At 41.2% G+C, this 20,558-nt stretch overlaps 1 protein-coding gene across 1 annotated transcript in view; it reads left to right on the top strand.

Annotated features, from left to right (window-relative positions):
- The window catches only part of LAMA2 (laminin subunit alpha 2), a 489,326-nt gene extending 471,726 nt beyond the window's left edge, over positions 1-17,600 (top strand). The window contains exons 58-64 of the mRNA XM_054722564.1: positions 2,872-2,984; positions 3,304-3,493; positions 5,787-5,942; positions 7,277-7,430; positions 11,714-11,844; positions 15,490-15,712; positions 17,381-17,600. Of these exons, the coding sequence (XP_054578539.1) occupies positions 2,872-2,984; positions 3,304-3,493; positions 5,787-5,942; positions 7,277-7,430; positions 11,714-11,844; positions 15,490-15,712; positions 17,381-17,535 (1,122 nt within the window). The 3' untranslated portion in view covers positions 17,536-17,600. The remainder of the gene's footprint in view (positions 1-2,871; positions 2,985-3,303; positions 3,494-5,786; positions 5,943-7,276; positions 7,431-11,713; positions 11,845-15,489; positions 15,713-17,380) is intronic.
- The last annotated feature ends 2,958 nt before the right edge of the window (positions 17,601-20,558 follow it).

Here is a 20,558-nt window from a genome sequence, read left to right as displayed (position 1 = left end):
GCCTCCGCTCAAGCTCACATTGGCTTGGAGGTTCCAGGAAGCGTCATCATGCGATAACTATTCTTTAAAATTAGAAGACCCTCCTACCCTCTTTCTTAGCCTAGATTTCTATGGGAAACAGGGTTGAAAATGTCCTTAATGACAAGGTCATTTTATGGTTGTGGAAACCACAGGGCGCTTTCTGTTCCATCTCACAAGTTCCCCTTTAAAAGGTTAGAAGGAAAAAAGACCCTTGAAGTCAGGGTGAGCAGTTCTGCCCTCTGAGGGGTCTGAGGGAGGAGGAGGATGCAGCAGGCAGACCGACTGCTAGAAGCTTGCTGTCCCTGGTTTCAGATTCACCCGGGGAAAGTGACGCAGAGCAGACGCCATCCAGGCCCATCGACTTGCACGAAAACATTACCAGATTAGAGGTAGGACTGTCTTCCACTTAAGCCTTAAAGTAGGTCCATATAACCCCTCTTAGATGGGCCCTGCTCAGTCCAGTTTTATAAAGGAAGGTAATAGAAGTTTGATTAGAGCAATATCCATACTACCCATCCCATTGCAAACGGATGATAGTAAACATCCATATGGATGTCCTTAACCAACAATGAACATGACGGCTTTAGACTCTGAGGTTGTCTGGTAGAGTGATCTGTTCGTTCCCACTCTCTGCTACAGCACTGGCCAATCTGAGAACGCGGTTATTAGCCTCTGCTTCCGTTGCTGCTCAAGGTCCGCCTGCTGCAACAGTGAAGCAGGACCCCTCCAAGAGGCACTCCTCTTCCTAAGTATCAAGCGGCGTCTCATGTAATGCTTACCAAACCGCCATCCTTCCCTGGTCAAAGGTTTTCCTAAAATAGTGTCGGCATGTTCTTTTTTTTTTTATCTAGAAAATACGATAGTATTGACGGAGAACTGCTTTCTGCTCAGCTCAGGACCAGTGTTGAACATGCCTGTCTGGTATACCAGCAAGCCAGGTTATCATGGTGCCCTGGCCACGAGGCCCTAAACATATAAAGACAAAGGGTCTTCGTGGTGAACAGCTGTGACCAACAAAATGCCTAATCTTTACAATCACCACTTTGATAATTTAAAAAATTGTATTAGAAAGTTATTTCACTTATTTGCAGTAACTAGGTGAGTGACCGCAGTGGTTACGAGAACATGGAAATAATGTGCCGATGGCTTTCTTTTAGGCTGCACATTGTTGGTTCTTAATTCCTCAGAATCCATTGACCATTTTCATCCCTCAGTTTTCAGAGCTGAGGGTTTAGAGATGTTTTAGTCACATTCTGCCCCTGATGGGCCCCCAGCAGATAGGATGCTCAGAGATTTCTCAGGAGGACTGCAGCGATGGTCCTCTGTACAGAAAATACCGTGAGAGGATGAAAAATGATTCCAGTTCTACTAATAGCGTCATTGAAGGCTGAGACATTAAGCTACAAAAGGCCTGGCTATTCATTGGGGCTCGTTTTGCAGTCAGTGTAATAAGAAAGGTGCCACACGTTGATTCTGAGAGAGGCCATTCCGCTGCATGAATAAATAGCGCTTTGCTGGTCTTCCCCCTGGGTTTCTGCATATCTGTGTAAATGTCAGCAACAGTCTGCCCTTTGTCACTGAGCATCTCCTGGAAAGCAAGAAGGGAAATACTACTTCCACGAGGACCAATTTTATAGCCTTTCAGAGAACACTTAACGCCTTTTCCCTGCTGTGGCAGAGTGCTCCATTTGACTGAGCCCAAGAGCACAGAGAGCCAGGCTTTTCCTCATCGAGTAAAAATGTCCTGTGTGCGGATGAGTCATCTCTGAGGTGCACTGTTTGGAAAGAACACTGCCTCTGAAGCCTGCCTGGGGCCTTTGGAGAGCCTATGCTGAGTCAGCGCTCACGGGGGCAGTGGCCCATCCAGAGCTATTAAGTGCAGATCTTAAAAACAGATGCGTTGTTGAGAGAGTGCAGGTTATTTATTTTCTCCTGGACTGCATGTTCTAAAAGACTTCCTAAGCAGCCTGTGCAACGAGCTCTTTTGTGAAAATACAGAAGAGGAAGGAATGGTGGCTTGGTAATTTGAGGAGCCTTGATTAGCTATTGAGCTGAGGGTTACAGCAGCCAAACATGGTCCACCCTGCCAAGACTGGCTCTATAATTTGCAGGGACCAGAGCAAAATGAAGAGGAGGGCCCCTTGTTCAAAAATGATTAAGAATTTCAGGTTAGTGACGGCCGAGCATGGAACCCAGTGACGTGTGGGTGTCAGCCCTCTGAAGCTGGCCCTGCACCCAGCTCTCCCTCATCAGCACCCCAGGAAGTTGATCTTTGAACAGTGGCAGATGAAATGGTGTTTGGTGGGTTACATTTTTTAAAAAGTGCTGGGTTGCCTAGCAACTGCTTGAGGGCCTGAATGGGCTGACACCATCTTGAACGTCTAAATTCATGGAAACCTTCTAGTAGACAGATAATTTTCAAGAAAATTTAATGTAGTGAGCGATAGATATGGGGAGGGCAAACGGAACACATGTTTGTGGCCAGCTTTTCATTTTCGATCTTCTCAGAATAAAACTCTTCGTAATTGAAAAGGAAATGCCAGTTTTCTCAGAAATATAAACAGTATTTTTCTTTAGAGGGTAATGAAAACATGAATTAATCATTGAATTTTTATTTGGCAATTCAAGGGTGCAATATAAGAAAATAGATTCCCATTCGGCGAACGTTTAATAATAAGTACCTGCTATGAGGCAGAATACAGAGAGGAATGAGAGGCTGTTTTTATTCTTAAGGAACTTAAAAAGATTATGTGGTAACATTAAACTAAAATATAAGAAACGATTAGCAGTATTACTTTTTTTAAGAACAGAGCCCATAATCTCCTCACTTCCTCTCTTGGTATTTTACAGGGTCCTTGTGTTGCAGAATCAGAACCAGCTCTTTTGATGGGAAGCAAGCAGTTTGGGCTCTCAAAAAACAGTCACATTGCAATTGCATTTGATGACACCAAAGTTAAAAACCGGTATGTATTATTCTGCGGTATGAGGCAAGAAGCAATAAATGGAAGCACTGACTATTGGCATTTATTCAGGTTTAATCAACTGCATTTATTAATAAATGAGGTGAGCTTGTTTTAAATTCACTGAGCACAGTAGAGAATAGAATTCTATTTGTTGGTGCCTGAGGAGCCGGTTTAGGAAATCAGCAGATCTGGAAAGTCCTCAGCTTGGGAAAGGTTTAACTGTCCTATCTGAAAACTTACTCATGCTCAGATGCCACTCTGTCTTAGAATCAGAAGGCTCTCATTCTCCTGTTTGACTTTGCATGCCTTTATTTCACAGCCTCACCATTGAACTTGAAGTACGCACGGAGGCTGAGTCAGGCTTGCTTTTCTACATGGCTCGGATCAATCATGCCGATTTTGCTACAGTCCAGCTGAGAAACGGATTTCCCTACTTTAGTTATGACTTAGGAAGTGGCGACACCAACACCATGATCCCCACCAAAATCAACGATGGCCAGTGGCATAAGGTAACAGTCCCAGGATGTTGGCAGTGCCCTGCAAGGCGGGTGCTCGCTGGCAGCCTTTGGCATTCCCCTGGTGTCGGTACTATTTTGCCAGTGCAGACATTGACTTGGTGCTCCTGGAATTCGGCCAAGGCTAAAAATAAAGCAAGTGCTGTATTTGACTGCCAACCTTGGAAATGTGATCCGACCTGGGTAGGTTTGTATTTGACCACTTACATGCCTCATCACAGTGCTATGAGATCCCATCATTGCTATACAGCTGTGCCTCTCAAACATCTGCCCACAGACAAGGGCCAGGAAGTGGAAGACATGCTCGCTGCTGGAAGTGGGAAAACTGGGGAATAAGGCATGTTAATCATAAAGCACTACGAATTCAATTAAAGGAATAATACTTATTCTGAGATTATATTTTTCTACTCTTAAGGTAGCAAACTGGCCTCTCTTTTATGAAATTATATTTGGCAAACTTAAAAGCTGGCAATACTAAAATGAGCCTTAAGACTTACCCTCCTATTCCACCCCATACTGGTCTGTAAAAACCCAGAGTCTGGGAATCCGTTGTATCATGTTTAAAGGGCTCCAGGGTATCATTTCCATCGACAGTCATTTGGAACAACTTTTAAAACGTTGGCCTTACACCCAGAAACTGGTACTATTATGGGCACAGAAGGCTCATTTGCCAGCTTACCTCTTTGGCATGACTACAAGTAGATAATATACTGCCTGATTAAAATGAAAACTCCGAGTTTGTTTCTGCACCTGTGATAGCCTATTAAGTAAAGCTTCCCTAGGTAGAGCAATAAAATGTTTAATTTTTAGGGTATAGTGTTATTAGATGGTGTATTTTATATGTTGACATTCTTGGACTTGTTAAATGCTCATTTAACATTTTGTGTGATTAGCATATCATATTAAAAGCCAGAAAACCTTCCCGCCGGTATGGCTCAGTGGTTGAGCATCAACCTGTGAACCAGGTGGTCACAGTTCGATTCCCAGTCAGGGCACATGCCCAGGTTGCAGGCTCTATTCCAAGTGTGGGGCGTGCAGGGAATAGTCAATCAATGATTCTCTCATCATTGATATTTCTATCACCCTCTCTTTCTCCCTTCCTCTCTGAAATCAATAAAAATATTTTTTTAAAAAGCCAAAGAACCTAAAAATATATAATAAAAGTGCAATGTCAGCCAATTTGTTATCTTGGAAATAAAAACTTGAAATCTTTATATTTGCTTGGGAGCTTATGACTTGCAAATATTGATGTTTATAAAGGCAGTTTTCTTGAGGTATATTCTCATCTTTGGCTAATAGAATAATAAAATACAACACTTGAGAAGAAGACATTGTTGGACCACAATTAGCCTGGGATTAAGAAAGAAAGTTTAAATACAATAAATAGCCACATTAAGAAGGGATTTTATTTTTGAAGGTTTTTTTTAATTACTTCCCAAACCAGAATTAAGTGTAAAATGAGGTCCTAAATTCTTCTCATCCTGATGTAGATTCACTTTTTTAAAATCTTTATTGTTGGAAGTATTACATATGTCCCCCCTTTTCCCCCATTGACCCCTTCTAGCCCTCTCCTGCTCCCCAACACCCCCACCCCCACCCCCAGCTTTTCACAGGATTCCATGCACATTTTTCTTAATTCAGACTCAAGGATTTTATGCTGGAGCCGGTCTTCACACCCCTTTCTCACTCTATCCCAGAAGATAATTCACTCCACTGCTGCAGTTTCAGCATCAGCCGACTTTCCATCTTCCTCCTGACTTGGCGCTCATCAGCTGCTACAGGAACAGCGGTGCAGCCTGGACGCTCTGCCCTCCCATCAGTTCCTCGGGAGGAGGGCCTGTTAGGCAGAGGATGCAGCGTATCTGAAATTGTGCTGGGGAGACCAGGCTCTGCTCAATCAAACAAATGCACTTTTAAAAACAGACATGGATTTTGCAGCTCACGGAATCGTGACAGGGCTCTCAATCTGCCCGGCTCCTCGCAACATGCTTACTTGGCAGCCTCTGGAAGAGTCTTCAATCTAAAGCTCACCCAGGAAGATTTTGTGCTCTTTCCCAGATGGCAGTAATGGAAAAACACACACACACACACACACACACACACACACACAGAATTTGAGATATTCTATAAAATAGCTTTAATTTCACTTAAATGATGGGCTTAGCACATCTAGGCACTCAGTTATTTTACTTTTCCTGAGGACTACTCTTCATGTGCTCATGTCTTACCCTCTGCATATTTGAAATGTATCCATGATTGGCATTGATGGCTCCTCTTCTTGTTGTAGATTAAGATTACTCGAATTAAGCAAGAAGGAATTCTTTATGTAGACGATGCCTCCAACAGAACCATCAGTCCCAAGAAGGCTGACATACTGGATGTGGTGGGAATGTTGTATGTTGGTGGGCTACCCATCAACTACACTACCCGGAGAATCGGCCCTGTAAGTGTCTAATTTGTTTCTTTGTGGCCTAAATAATCTGGCTGAGTCATGGGTGTATTTTTGATTATTAGGTCCCATTGGCCAATGACCACTTAGAATTAGACAGGAAATCATCTTTTCTGAGATGTGATGGAAGGTCTCAGATTGGACTAGGAGAGGCAATATCACAGGACAGAGGGTGGATCCTGCAGTCAGACTCCCCTGGTTTGAATGCCTAATTAACTATTGATTGGCTGTGTGATCTTAAGCAATTTACCTAATCTCTCACTGACACCATTTCCTCTTTTGTAAAATTGAATACTAATAACACCAAACAAATGAGGTTGCTGTAAAGGTTGAGTGAGGTAATATATTTAATGTGGTTGGAGGAGTCTCAAGCACATAGAAAGCATGGGACAACAAGGAGGATGATAGAGATAGTATTGAGAGTTTGTTTCAAAACTAAAGATTTAGCAAACATTGAGAGATGCAGTATTTAGATTACAGTTATCCAATACAGGATTCAGAATTTAAAGTCTGAACAATTTTGTTAATCAATATTTACAACATAATGTTTTTGTTAGAATGTGTGTCCTGCTTTGCTTCGGAAAGCATTCATTTATGAAGCACAGGAGATTTGTGTTTTTAGAGAACACACTACATACAAATGGGATACATTCTTTGCTCAGATCAGAACACATGATAACGTAGAGCTGACCTTCATCAAAGACCATGGTTCCTCATGGCCCCTCTTATGGTTGGTCAGCATTGCCTTTCTCTCATAGAGGTTGGATATGCTACCCAAGCCTATCAGGTGAGAGTATCTGAAGTGAGCATGGCAAGGGCGATTAAATTGCATCCCTGAAACCAGATGAAATATAATGGAGCCGAGAATGATTGATTGATTTCTATAATTCCCTAAACTTTGGATGTTTCATGCAGACTTTCAAGTTTTATGTGTATGTGCATTTTCTTAGGAAAGGGTTCATGGCTTTTATTAGGTTTTCATAAGGAAGAAACACTGAACCAAACCCAATTATCTTTTCAAACAGAATTTGAACACATGTTATGGCAAAATGTGTATATAGTAAGGTGGAAAAATTATTAGTAAAAATATAGGCTAATTAAAAGTTAGGAAACCCATATAAGCCCATCGCTCTGTGCAGTATTTAGAATATCAGAATGATCATATTCCAGGCTCATGCTGTGAAGCCTGGGGTGAGAGTGCAGATTCAGGCAATTTGGGGGTGCTTTAAGACAAATGGCTGAGGATGACGTGCTTAGAACACCCCACAAATGATTGCATTCCATGTAGAGGCAAAGCCTGATTTTGTTTCTTCTGACCTGACTCCCAGGTGACCTACAGCATCGATGGCTGCATCAGGAGCCTTCACATGGCAGAGGCCCCTGTGGACCTGGAGCAGCCAACCTCCAGCTTCCATGTTGGGACATGTTTTGCAAATGCTCAGAAAGGCACATATTTTGATGGAACAGGTTTTGCCAAAGCAGGTGAGGTGCTTTCATTTGCTTCCTGTTGAATATTAATTAGGTACAAATATTCATGTCTTGCTTGTGTGGAAGCATGAACATCCCTGGGATCCTAAACTAATATCGTATATTTAAACCAGAAATAAAAGCCTGCAGAAGCAATAAAAATGCCTCTTACAGATCAATGTAACTGATTCTGATAAGAACTAATAGAAAAAGTAAAGTAAAAGGCTATTTGGAAACTTTATTTCATCTCCTTCCCCGGCGATCAATAACGGCAAAATAAATATAATCCTGCAAGAAGGTTCATTTGTTTATACCATATAATTTATCTACTTTTAAGTGTTCCCTGTCTACCTTCATGGAGATGATATTTTTAGTTCTTTTTTTCAATTCCTTCCATGGCCCTATTACTTGGTCAACGACTGACACCTTTCTCTAAGTATCTTTCCTTAAGTATCTCCCCCTTTGCAATGAACATTTCCAGTGCAGGTCTGAATCACTTACGGTGAAGGTACAATTTAGAAAGAATAATATGAAATACATTCTGTATAATAACCAAAAGATATGGCATTATATATATTAAGATGTAATATCCAGACCCATGGTTACCACAGTCACATGCATTTGTCATTAGGAAAAAAAAATGACTGAGCACATAATATGTAAAGGTCATCATGGGCAACAGAAGTAAATAAGATGCTGTTTCTTTCTTCAAGAATATACTACTATCCTATATAATAACAGCCTAATATGCTAAGTGTCCAGTCATCTGGTGACTGGTCGACTGTTCAACCAATCAAAGCATAATATGCTAATTATATGCTAAAGCCACTCAACTGCTTGCTATGACATGCATTGACCACCAGGGGGCAGACGCTTCGACTAGTAGGTTAGCTTGCTGCTGGGGTCCAGTGAATCAGGACTGAGCCAGATGGGCCAGACACGCCTTGGAGTCCTCCCATGGTCCCTCCCCAGCCCCAATCGTGCAACAGTGGGGTCCCTCGGCCTGGCCTGCACCCTCTTGCAATCTGGGATTTCTCAGGGGATGTCAGAGAGCCAGTTTTGTCCAATCATGCAGGCCACTCCCCTTGGGAAGGTGCCAGATGCAGGGCTCACAGCTGGCAAGCGCTGCTGTGGCAGCACGAGCCTCTGCCCATCAGGACTGACAGAGGCGTAGTGGGACCGGGATGAGCAGGAGCTGCAGGTAGGAGCTGCAGGAGGCATTGGACTGTGGGTTTCGGCCCAATCCCCGCAGGCCACCCCGAGGGACCCCATCCGTGCATGAATTCATGCACTGGGCCTCTAGTCCATAGATAAGATTCTATATGTTTATAAACTACAAGAAAGCAAGTAAAAATGAATAAAAACTATAAAAGACATGCACGCAGGTTCTGTGGATACTTAGAAGAAAAATTAATTTTTTGGGGGGAAAGGTTTTCCGGAGAAACTTATATTTGAGTGAGAATTTAAAAGTTGAGTTGAACCAAGCCAGTGTGTCTCAGTGTTTGAGCGTCAACCCATAAACTAGGAGATCACAGTTTGATTCCCAGTCAGGGCACATGCCTGGGTTGCGGGCTCAATCCCCAGTGTGGGGCATGCAGGAGATAGCCGATCAGTGATTCTCTCTCATCATTGATGTTTCTATCTATCTCTCCCTCTCCCTTCCTCTCTGAAATCAATAAAAAAAATTTTTTAAAAGGTGAATTGAACACTCACATGCCTAAGTTGTCAGACATAGATCAGGGCGTTCAAACAAAGAGCATAGGTGAAAACAGAAAACGTTAAATGTTGAAACATTGGGGGTTAAGATGAACCCCAAATTCTGTGTACTTTAAAAAGACCAAAGCCTTCCCCAAGATTTCTGCAAATTCACAGATGGCCAGCAGTCTCTTGATCAGATTAGATGGCCAACTTCAGCTTCAGCTCCTGCAGTTAGATTGACTTGCCATGCTGCCTGGGCACTTTGGTTCTGGATCAAACTAGACCAGACAATTAGCCCCTCCCCCAGTTTCCAACAAGACTTGCTGTCCCCTCCCCACACAATCTATATCAGACCTGGGTGGTCAGAAGAGGTTATGTCACCAGAAAACATACAGCTTCCATTTAAACCTTTGACATCTTTGTCCCTAAAAGCTTTCCTGCCACCCAGTCACTGTGGCGTTAAAGGCCTCCTTGCTCTCTCTGTCCTCAGCTTGTTACAGAAGACGGGAGTAAAACCAAGCAATGCTTAGAGAAATGGAGTTACACTTTATTATCATTACATGCGGTCCCAGAGAAAAATGTCTTTCAAATTCTGGCCAGCACAACAAGCAGAAGTTTTCTTTTTATTAAAGAGCCAGCCCTATGTGTGCTTAGTGGTTATCTCGCTGGAAGCTTGTGGCCTTGAAAACAACACAGTTCTATTCAATTAAAAACATACATGTGGCATGGCATGAGAGCACGGGAGTATCTAGTCTCTGGCCTACAAGGTCAGACATCTAAGTTTAACTTCCTCATTATTCAAGCAGGCTAGAAAACAACATTATTTTTTTCAGAATAAGCAGCTGTCTAAAAATTGCAGAGTTGACTTTACAGAATAAGGGACTATCTAAATAGCAGAGAATTTCAAACAGTAGTTTTACAAAATAGGGGTTAGCCTTCTCAAGCTGAACTGCCTCGAATTGTTTCTCTCTTCTACCTGCTGCTCCCCCACAGGAACAGGAACAAAGGCTTCCTGTTTCATCTTGCAAAACAACTCAGCTTTTCCTATCCTTTACTCTTAAAACCCACTCTAAACCCACCTTTACCCATCCAAACCCATCAAGGTTCTCAGTAGAATAATAGACTTTTACATCGCCCGGCTGGCATGGCTGGCTCAATCCCCAGTGTGGGGCATGCCGATCAATGATTCTCTCTCAACACTGATGTTTCTATCTCTCTCTCCCTCTCCCTTCCCCTCTGAAATCAATAAAAAAATATTTTTATAAAATAAAATAAATGATACAGGGACTCTCCAGAGTCCTTCAATGTTAAAAAAATAAAATAAAATAATAGCTGCCACTCTTCATTGAAGACAGTTGTGTTTGCATACAGCATTTTTTTCTTGCCAAATAAAATACAAGACATGAATAAACTTTCCATGAGTTCTTCCCTAATACTCCATGCAGTTGGTAGGGTCTAGTCTGGTCTAATGAATCACTTTGTTTCTAAGAGGCATATTTTAAATATTTGCTAAAAGATTAAATAAACCAATGAATCAAATAGAGAAAATTATAGAGAAATTACCTGGATGAAATAGAAAAGTCTATTTATGTCCCAGAATATTCTCCTTCAAAAATTGTACTTGCAATTCTTTTCCTTATTACCAAAATGTTTGGGACCTTTAGAGCCCTTTCAGATCATTGTAGCACCATTTGGAGTGCCTAGTAAAATTTTGCTGAATACTCACTGAAATGCTTGACTTAACCCTACAGCAAGACTTCTAACATAATCATACCTGGATGTGAGATTCTTTGAGTCAGTCTCAGTGTGTGCTCTTCATTCATTCATCTAACAAATATGTATTAAACTCCACTAGATGCCAGATACTTTGGTAGGCACAGGGATAAAATGGTGAGTAATATATACAAAGTCATTACTCTCATAGAACTTTCATTCTAGGAGGGAAAAGAGCCAAGAAAATAAGCAATAACTATAAAGTGTGTTATCTATATATATAAAAGCCTAAGCTACCATCCGACCATTCGACAGCCCAACTGGTAGCTATGACGTGCAATGACCACCAGGAGGCAGAGACTCCAACCAGTAGCTATGATGTGCACTGACCACCAGTAGGCAGACTCTCAACACAGGAGCTGCGGAATGACAACAACTTTGCAGAGTGCCCTCTTGCACTATAGGACTCCTCAGGAGATGTCGAACTGCAGGTTTTGGCCCGATCCCCACAGGCCAGGCCGAGGGACCCCACCTGCCAGAGGGAACCCACTCACTCCGCAGATGCCCTTTGAGCCCCAATGCCACCCCAGGTGCGGCTGGCCAGGGAGGGACCACAGGAGGTTGGCTCCAGGGTGTGTCTGGCCCTTCTGGCCCAGTCCCACCCTACCGGCCACCTTCTAATTAATTTCCTTTCAATTTGCACGAATCTGTGCACCGGGCCTCTAGTATAATATAATAGTGGAAGTACAGGCTATATGCAAGTTTAGAACTTAGTTATTTAATTGGCTAACATCTGAATCAAAATCTAGTAAAATGGTTCTATTATACAGATTTGAATTAACAATCCCTAAACTCTAATCTACAGTTTTTAAATCTTTATTTTACAGTTGGTGGGTTCAAAGTGGGATTGGACCTTCTTGTGGAATTTGAATTCCGCACAACTAGAACCACCGGGGTTCTCCTGGGAATCAGCAGCCAGAAAATGGATGGAATGGGTATTGAAATGATTGATGAAAAGGTAAGCGGCAGCTGTCTACATATTTCTGATTTCTTCATGAAGCTTTGTTCTTTAATGAGAGAAAGCTAGATTGTATCTTTTCATTCTTCAGGGGTTATCTCAATCATGTGTGTTTTTAACACACTTATGCTGTAAACTTTAAATGTGCTAATCCTACAGTAAGCCAATTGTGTTGACTAATAATGGTCTGAATAGTTTTAGATCTCAAGCTCTTACTGTTCTTCTCTTTGTGAACACAGTTTATGAAACTCTTGATTTTAGTGGGGGAGAAAGTAGGGGTCTTGGATTGTCTAAAATCAGTCTTTGCCTCTTACAGTAATAGGTGGCTAGCTGACATATTGGTGTCTCAATTTCTATTTAAAAGCATCTATATACCATTTCAAAAAAGAGAAAAGTTATAATAAATTTATATTATATTATATCGTTTATCAATTTGCTTACAATGGATGACCCAATATAAACACCTCTTTACTCCTTTGCTGCCTATCAACAGCCCCTGCAGTGGGACTGTTACTAGTGGGAGCGGAGTTCTTGCAATTTTGGGAGGAAAATAATTTCCTGTGACTCGAACGGGAGGATGAGTAATATTTATTTGGGTGGAAAATAAACCCCTGGGTTTCCAATGGTCCCATTTCCCTCTGTCCTAACATGGAAAAACTAACCGTGTCTGCAGCAGGGTCAGAATAAAGGCCACTGCCCATAGTTTCTGCTCCACATTACAACACAGTCCAATGCAGCATCTGTGTGTGAGGTCATGTGGTTGTGGAGAAAAAAACGCACAAACACAAGGACGAATGCGGGCCATGGAACAAGAGAGAACAAGACAGTGAGGGAACCCTAGCCGGTTGCTCAGTGGGTAGAGCATCGGCCTGTGAACGAAAGGGTCCAGGGTTCAATTCTGGTCAAGGGCACCTATCTTGGTTGCAGGTTCCTCCCTCACATGGGCTCTGGTTGGGGCTCATGCAGGAGGCAACCAATCGATGTGTTTCTCTCACATCGATGTTTCTCTCTGTCTTTCTCTCTCTCCTCCACTCCCCCCAAAAATCGATGGAAACATATCCTCAGGTGAGGATTAACAAACAAAAAAAGACAGCGAGGTAACTCTTTGAGGATTTTAACCAGGAGCTTCTTCAAACTAATAAATTAACTTTCCAAGATTTCCACACTGCTGATGGGGTTGTCCCCCTTGGAGGAAGAGCGCGGTGTAAAAGTTATCGTTTCCTGGTGAAGCTCCCAGGTGACCATGCTTACAAGCTTCCCAGGTGACTTTCCTTTATTTCCTTTATTCTTATTAACTAGCTAATTACAACGATAACAGGGCCACCTGTATATATACACTTTGTACGATAGGGGGCAGGTAAAAAGAGGAAGGCAAAGCAAGAAATTTCACACGTTTTCTTTCTGGCTATTCAATAGGAATCATACTTCAACTCTGTTCGTATTTCCACTCATAGAGTACTGTTGCCTCCCAAGAAGAAACACCGCATCATGACCCAACATATGCAGTCCTTTGCCTCCTCCTTGCCTCCTCTGGGCCTTCAAACCATCGTCAAAGGAAATAAAGCAAACAGATCCAGGAGCATAGAGGCTAAAGGGGGAACAAATAAGCAACACTTAATAGTTTTGCCAGATTTTCAAAACATGCTTTCCCTACATCTTGGAATAAACTCCATTTCATCACCTGCTTATAATTACAGTTACTATCAACTTGTCAGGGTATCGCGTTCCACTACCATGCCCCTGGATTCCTCACTATGCTCCCGTTATTGCAAACTCCACCCAATGCAGTTAAATCTTAACTAATATTTACACCACTGCATAGTTTACAAACTTTTCGTGTATTTTCTTGTACTTTTAATCTTCTTTTTAAAACTCCTGTTTCTTTTACCTTGTCAAAAGTGTTGCCAGATGGACTGTTTTTAATGTTTCAGTACGTTTCTTTTCTTCATCAGCTTCAAAAGAATTCTGTCATCTCGAATTTCAGGGACCCGTTCCGTGTTACTGAAAACAGCTTTTTCTCATTTAGGCAAGAACTACCAATCTAAGTGCTTCATTGTTAAGAATTTAACTGGCCTTCTGGTCCAAAGTCTTTGGCACCTGTGACATGAAGCCTGCCCCCAAAAAAGCAATTTATGTAACTCTCCAACCTACATATGAAATGGAATCCATAACGGAAAAACACACATATGAATAAAACATCAAAAGCTTAAATTGAAAAAGAACCAATAACCTTTTAAAATGAATTTGTAAGCCAAATTAATGAATCACTCTAAACATCTTTTAAGAAAATGGTGTAAGGTTCACTAAGAACTATCACATTTTAAAAAGATCTATGGTAGAATTTTCCGTTTATACTAGGTCCTTTTATTTGTCAGCTAGTCTCGAGTTATATTTCACATTTTCTAAAAGCAGATGTATGACTAGCCTCACACATCTTGCCTACTGCTCCCAACAATGCCCCAAAGCAAAGAACATAATTTGCGACTCCTGGTCTTTAATTTGTGTTTCAGTTTTAGTCATTTTAAAACATAGTTTTATTTATTTATTTGTTTGTTTATTTGTTTATTTATTTATTTATTTTATTGCTTAAAGACAAAGAGTAGTACATATGTCTCCTTTTTTTCCCCATTGACCTTCCCCCGGTCTCCCCTACCCCCCAGTATCTTGAGTCCATTGGTTGTGCTTATATGCATGCATACAAGCCCTTTGGTTGTTCTCTTACCTCCCCCACCCCAATCCTCCCCAGACTTCCTGCTGTAGTTCGATGCTGCTCTGCCTCTGTATCTATTTTTGTTCATCAGTTTATAATGCTGATGTTTATTATCCATAAATGAGTGAGATCATGTGGTATTTTTCTTTCTCTGCCTGGCTTATTTCACTTAGCATAATGCTCTCCAGGTCCATCCATGCTGTTGCAAACGATAAGAATTCCTTCTTTTTTATAGCAGCGTAGTATTCCATTGTGTAGATGTACCACAGTTTTCTAATCCACTCATCTGCTGATGGGTGCTTAGGCTGTTACCAAATCTTAGATATGGTAAATTGTGCTGCTATGAACATAGGGGTGCATATGTCCTTTCTGATTGGTGTTTCTGTTTTCTTGGGATATAGTCCTAGAAGTGGGCTTACTGGGTCAAATGGGAGTTCCATTTTTAACTTTTTGAGGAAACTCCATACTGTCTTCCACAGTGGCTGCACCAGTCTGCATTCCCACCAGCAGTGCAGGAGGGTTCCTTTTTCTCCGCATCCTCTCGAGCACTTGTCATTCGTTGATTTGTTGATGAGAGAGAGAGGAAGAGAAAGGGAGAGAGAGAGAGAGAGAGAAGAGAGAGAGAGAAAAAAAGATGAGAGAGAAACATTGATTGGCGACTCCTGCACGCCCCTCACCGGGGATCAAGCCCACAACCTAGGCTTGTGCCCTGACCGGGAATTGAACCAGTGACCTCTTGCTGCATAGGTGGATGCTCAACCACGACGCCACACCCGCTGGGCAGTTTCAGTCGTTGTTTTTTTTCTTAATTTTAATGTCCCCATTATGTTCATTTCAAACTACTCCAGCTGATGTCTTTCCTAGAGACCTGACAATTTTTATCATGTGAAGCATCACATGAAACTGTCGTGACTGTTCAATGTCCTCCTTTCTAGATTCTGTTTCACGTAGACAATGGCGCCGGCCGATTCACTGCTGTCTATGATGCCGGGGTCCCAGGGCATCTGTGTGACGGACAGTGGCATAAAGTCAGGGCCAACAAGATCAAGCATCGCATTGAGCTGACAGTAGATGGGAACCAGGTGGAAGCCCAGAGCCCAAACCCAGCCTCTACATCAGCTGACACCAATGACCCTGTGTTTGTTGGAGGTTTCCCAGGTGAGCATTGTCTGCCCCAGTAAAAATTCCTTTGCTGTATTGTGTTCATGGTTTTTAAAAACATTTATATTTCTATAAATATGTCCAAGAATGTGTGCTTAAGTAGACTTGCTTCCTAGCTTTAGAATCCGCTCCCATAAATAACACCTTCCCTCAAATTTCCAGTGTATAAAATGAGCATAGTACTTATATAAACCACATGAGACTGAACTTTTCATGATAGCCCCCAAAGTTTCATTTGTGGGGTGATGGAGGATAGTGGAAATGAATTTGGCTTATAAAAGATATGAGGCATTTAACAATAACCAAGGCCAGAGTTGGTGTTCTTTCTGAATTTTTAAAAATTAATATACCCGAGGAATCATAAAAGGTTATGGAACTTATTTCCTCAAGTTCTGGAATTCATTGGTTTCAATGTAGCTAATTTCCCCCTTAGGTTATTTTAGAGTTTATACTTATATTACAGGGAAACCCAAGTAATAACTGTGCATTCGAAATCCCTCTCCAGCACATTAAAAATAGCCTGTGGACTGCGGAGAGTTACCTAAAGTGCCTATAAACAGGAGAGCCCAACTTGATGAGAAATAAGCCAAGTGCCTCTTAACCAGTAGGGCGCTGACACAGACTCCTGGAATGGGCTTTCAGCGTTCTGGCAAGAAGCTTTTGTCCCCATTTATGGTTAAGCTCCTCTGCTTAACAAAACAAGCCACATGTGTATTCAGCAGTGGTTGACTGAGGAAGCGCTACAGGATTCTGATGAGGACCAATTCAGAGCTCCTCTTTCCAAAGGGGCTTCTGTTTTAACAAGTAGGTTTTAACAAGACCTACTTCTGCTTCAATCAGGGTAAACCCTGAGATAGTATAAAGAAGATAACATTTTCCTTTATTCACAGCCTATGAAATGATATCCTGGTTAGCACCTAGTAGGCCTGCTGAGAGACGGAAGTCTCTCCCTAATGCGAGGAAGATTTTGCACAGGTTTTCAACCAATTTTACCTTTCGAATTTTATTTTTACAATGTAAGAATGGAATAAGTCACCACTAAAAGCCCATGTCTGAATTCAGTAAAGTACCTGATCCATGGGTTTGTTTCATTCAATAAATTTAATAATTATGTCATAACTGTAAGAGTATTCATTCTAAACCAATGATTTGTTTGATGTCTTTAAAGGTTTGCCTCCAAATTTTATAATCTATATATAAAAGCCTAAGTGACCATCCGACCATTTGACCGTTCAACTGGTAGCTATGACGTGCACTGACCACCAGGGGGCAGATGCTCTACGCAGGAGCTGCCAAGCTGCGGTGACTTGGCATCTGTGGTTCTCTGGTGACGCAGCCAGAATCAGAGAGGAGGGAGCCTGATTCCGGGGTGCGTCACCCGAGAACTGCCCTCTCGCAATCCAGGACCCCTTGGGGGATGTCAGAGAACCGGTTTCGGCCTGTTCCCCGTGGGCCAGACTGAGGGACCCTACGCACTGGTCCTCTAGTACATTACTATAAAAAGTTAATATTTCTCTACAAGTTTAACTCTTAGTAAAGCTAAGAATCACTAACTTTGCATAAAAACCTTCCAATTTAATCTCAAACCAGTAGCTGCCTTTGAAACATGCTCTTCTGTATAGTGGCTGCATTTCAAAACTGAGCCCTATTTGCTTTGCTTTTCAGATGGCCTTAACCAGTTTGGCCTGACAATCAACGTTCCGTTCAGAGGTTGCATCCGATCCCTGAGGCTCACCAAAGGCACGGGCAAGCCGCTGGAAGTTAATTTTGCTAAGGCTCTGGAACTCAGGGGCGTTCAACCCGTGTCATGCCCAGCTTAATAACAAAAATATGTTTAACCCCCAGGAGGGTTCTTCAAAACAAGTATATCAAGTAAAACAAATATATTTTACCTTTGTATGTTATGAAAACTAATTTGTGCATGTATATTGAATTATTTCTGTATTCAGATGGTGCTAATTCAGATCCAAGACTGAATTTTAATTCCAGTTCTTTCTCAAGTCCATGAATATTAAACCAACCATTTCATTCTAAATAATCGCTTGTTTTGTGTGATTTTTTAAATATGTTTTTATTGATTTTAGAGAGGAAGGGAAAGGGAAAAAGAGATAGAAACATCAATGAGAGAAAAATCGATTGGCTGCCTTCTGCACTCCCATTATTGGGGATCCAGCCCAGGCATATTCCCTGATGGGAAATTGATCAGGTGGCCTCTTGGTTCATGGGTTGACGCTCAACCACTGAGCCACACCAGCCAGGCATTTTGTGTGATTTTTAAGGATAAAAGGCAACTGACCATAAACTGTTGAATTTGCAACATGCCCTAGAGTCATCTCAAGAAGAGCTCAGATATAATTTGTGAAGGCGCTCTTTTTTTTTTTTTTTTTTTTTTTTTACTAACTTCTATTAATACTTTTATCATCCTTTTCCATGTATGTCAGCTTTGGCTTTCTGTCCAGACCACTGAAAACAACAGTGGATTTGGCATGTTTTATTGGGAGGGAATCAGCTCCCATACTCCCTCTGTTTGTGAAAGCATTATCGAATCATTTCTCTGATCCCGGTTCATTAAAAGAGAGTTTAACTAGCTCTATAAGTGAATACGTTTTTTAGTCTAAAGGTAAAAAATATAGATCAGATTCAGGCCAGAGAGCTTAATTACTTGATTTTCTTGTTTGAGAATGATTTATAGGCTTTGGGTAGATACCAGAACCAAGCTCCAGAATGACAATTAAGCGCACATCTTATATAATAGTATTAACTTAGAGCTTTGGGCTCTACGTTTTCAGTGAATATAACACTCTACAATAGGTGGAAAGAGATAATACTAAAATGAATTGTTTACTTACCAGAAAACAATAAACCAGTAATTTAAAAGGCATATATCATTGAAACATTTTTGTTGAAATATAACCTAAAAATTTTATTTCCTAATAAAATTTCTGTGCTTGGTGTTCATTTTACCCAATATTTCCATTATCTTCTAAGGCAGTGGTCGGCAAACTCATTAGTCAACAGAGCCAAATATCAACAGTACAATGATTTAAATTTCTTTTGAGAGCCAAATTTTTTAAACTTAAACTTCTAACGCCACTTCTTCAAAATAGACTCGCCCAGGCCGTGGTATTTTGTGGAAGAGCCACACTCAAGGGGCCAAAGAGCCTCATGTGGCTAACGAGCCGCAGTTTGCCCACCACGGTTCTAAGGGGTCTGTGAGAAGACTGGCTTCCATCTTATTCAGTATCTTAGAAGGAAACATTTCATTTGCCATCTTCCATAGAAATAGTTGTAGTCTAGTAATGCAGACATTTAAAAGAACAACTTCCCTCACAATGGTAATTTTAGGGAAAAAAAAGAATAATTTTCAGTGGGAAGGAAGGTGCTGTTTCTAATCAGGGCAATGGCTACCACACTGTTAGCATTTCATCACTGGCTGGTTGCTTGGTGTAATTTGTCCACACAGCTGCATTCTATACCAAGCAGTTCTCAACCATGGCTCCATTTTGGAATTACCTAGGAAGCTTAAAAAAAAAAAAAAAATGAGTGCCCAGTCCAGCGATTCTGATTCTAGGATGTAGTCTGGGCATGAAGACTTTTTAAAAGGCTTCCTAGGTAATTCTAAGGTTCCATCAGGGACAAGAACCACTGTTCTAATGAGAAAAATTATGCACTGTGCCAACGAAGAGTTGTAGTCATTAGCAGGGGTCCTCAAACTTTTTAAACAGGGGGCCAGTTCACTGTCCCTCAGACCGTTGGAGGGCCGGACTATAGTTTAAAAAAAACTATGAACAAATTCCTATCACACTGCACATATCTTATTTTGAAGTAAAAAAAACAAAACGGCAAAAACACCCACATGTGGCCCGCGGGCCGTAGTTTGAGGACGCCTGCATTAGAGCATCCTACTGTTAACTTTGTCTTGGCCATTTCCACACACAATACATATATCTAGATATAGATTAGATAGATAGATAGATAGATAGATAGATAGATAGATAGATAGATAGATAGATATAGATAGGTAGATAGATAGATAGATAGATAGGTGATAGATAGATAAATAGATAATCTAGATAATGCTTTCTGGCCAACCTTTAAGTAATAAAAGTCTTTGAAAACCAATGTGTTTTGAAAGGGAAGGCATTACTTCTGCACTGAACATTGGCATGACTTGGGCTTATTCTGGATAATGAGGGGATAAACAGGAATAAAGAGGCTAGGTTCCTAAATTAAAAGCCAATGCCTTTCTTTCCTGAATCCTGAACAGAAAGGTAAATTGAAAGCCAGGGAACTTAATTGGCACTCCTATCAGAGTTAAGCCCAGCTGAAGTCAATTTGTAGGTAAGTGCCTTAGAATGGTAGAGTTGGAAAGGTCCTTTAGATCAATAAATACAGTGACTCTGAACCCTAGCTAGACTTTAAAATCGCCTTGGGAGCTTAAGAAAAGAAAATAGAATAAAATATATCTGAATATTACTCCAGACCTTAAAGCATAATCCCTGGGTAGGGTTCTGCCTTTGGCATTTTCTGAACAACTCCAGTTGATTCTAATGTGTGATGAAGGCTCAGAATTCCTGGACTTCTACTGCCCCCTTGCTTTAGGGGGAGAAACTAGAAGGAGCCCAGCGAGATTTGATGGTGTGCTCAAAGTCTCAAATTAGTTATGTTTCCAAGTAGACCCAGGAAAGTTGATCTAAACCAGTATTCATTGGATCCAATGTTGGCTAAATTTGTCCCATACCAATCCATACTCCAAAGGGAAAATTTAATGAAAGAGAAAAGTTTCTCTAGCATATTTTAAATTAATTTTCTACCTCAAAAATTAGATTATTTTTTATCTCAA

This window comes from Eptesicus fuscus, chromosome 10 (assembly GCF_027574615.1).
Source record: "Eptesicus fuscus isolate TK198812 chromosome 10, DD_ASM_mEF_20220401, whole genome shotgun sequence".
NCBI lineage: Eukaryota > Metazoa > Chordata > Mammalia > Chiroptera > Vespertilionidae > Eptesicus > Eptesicus fuscus.
The sequence above is the reverse complement of the archived record's forward strand: the minus strand, read 5'-3'. Positions and strand labels throughout refer to the sequence as shown.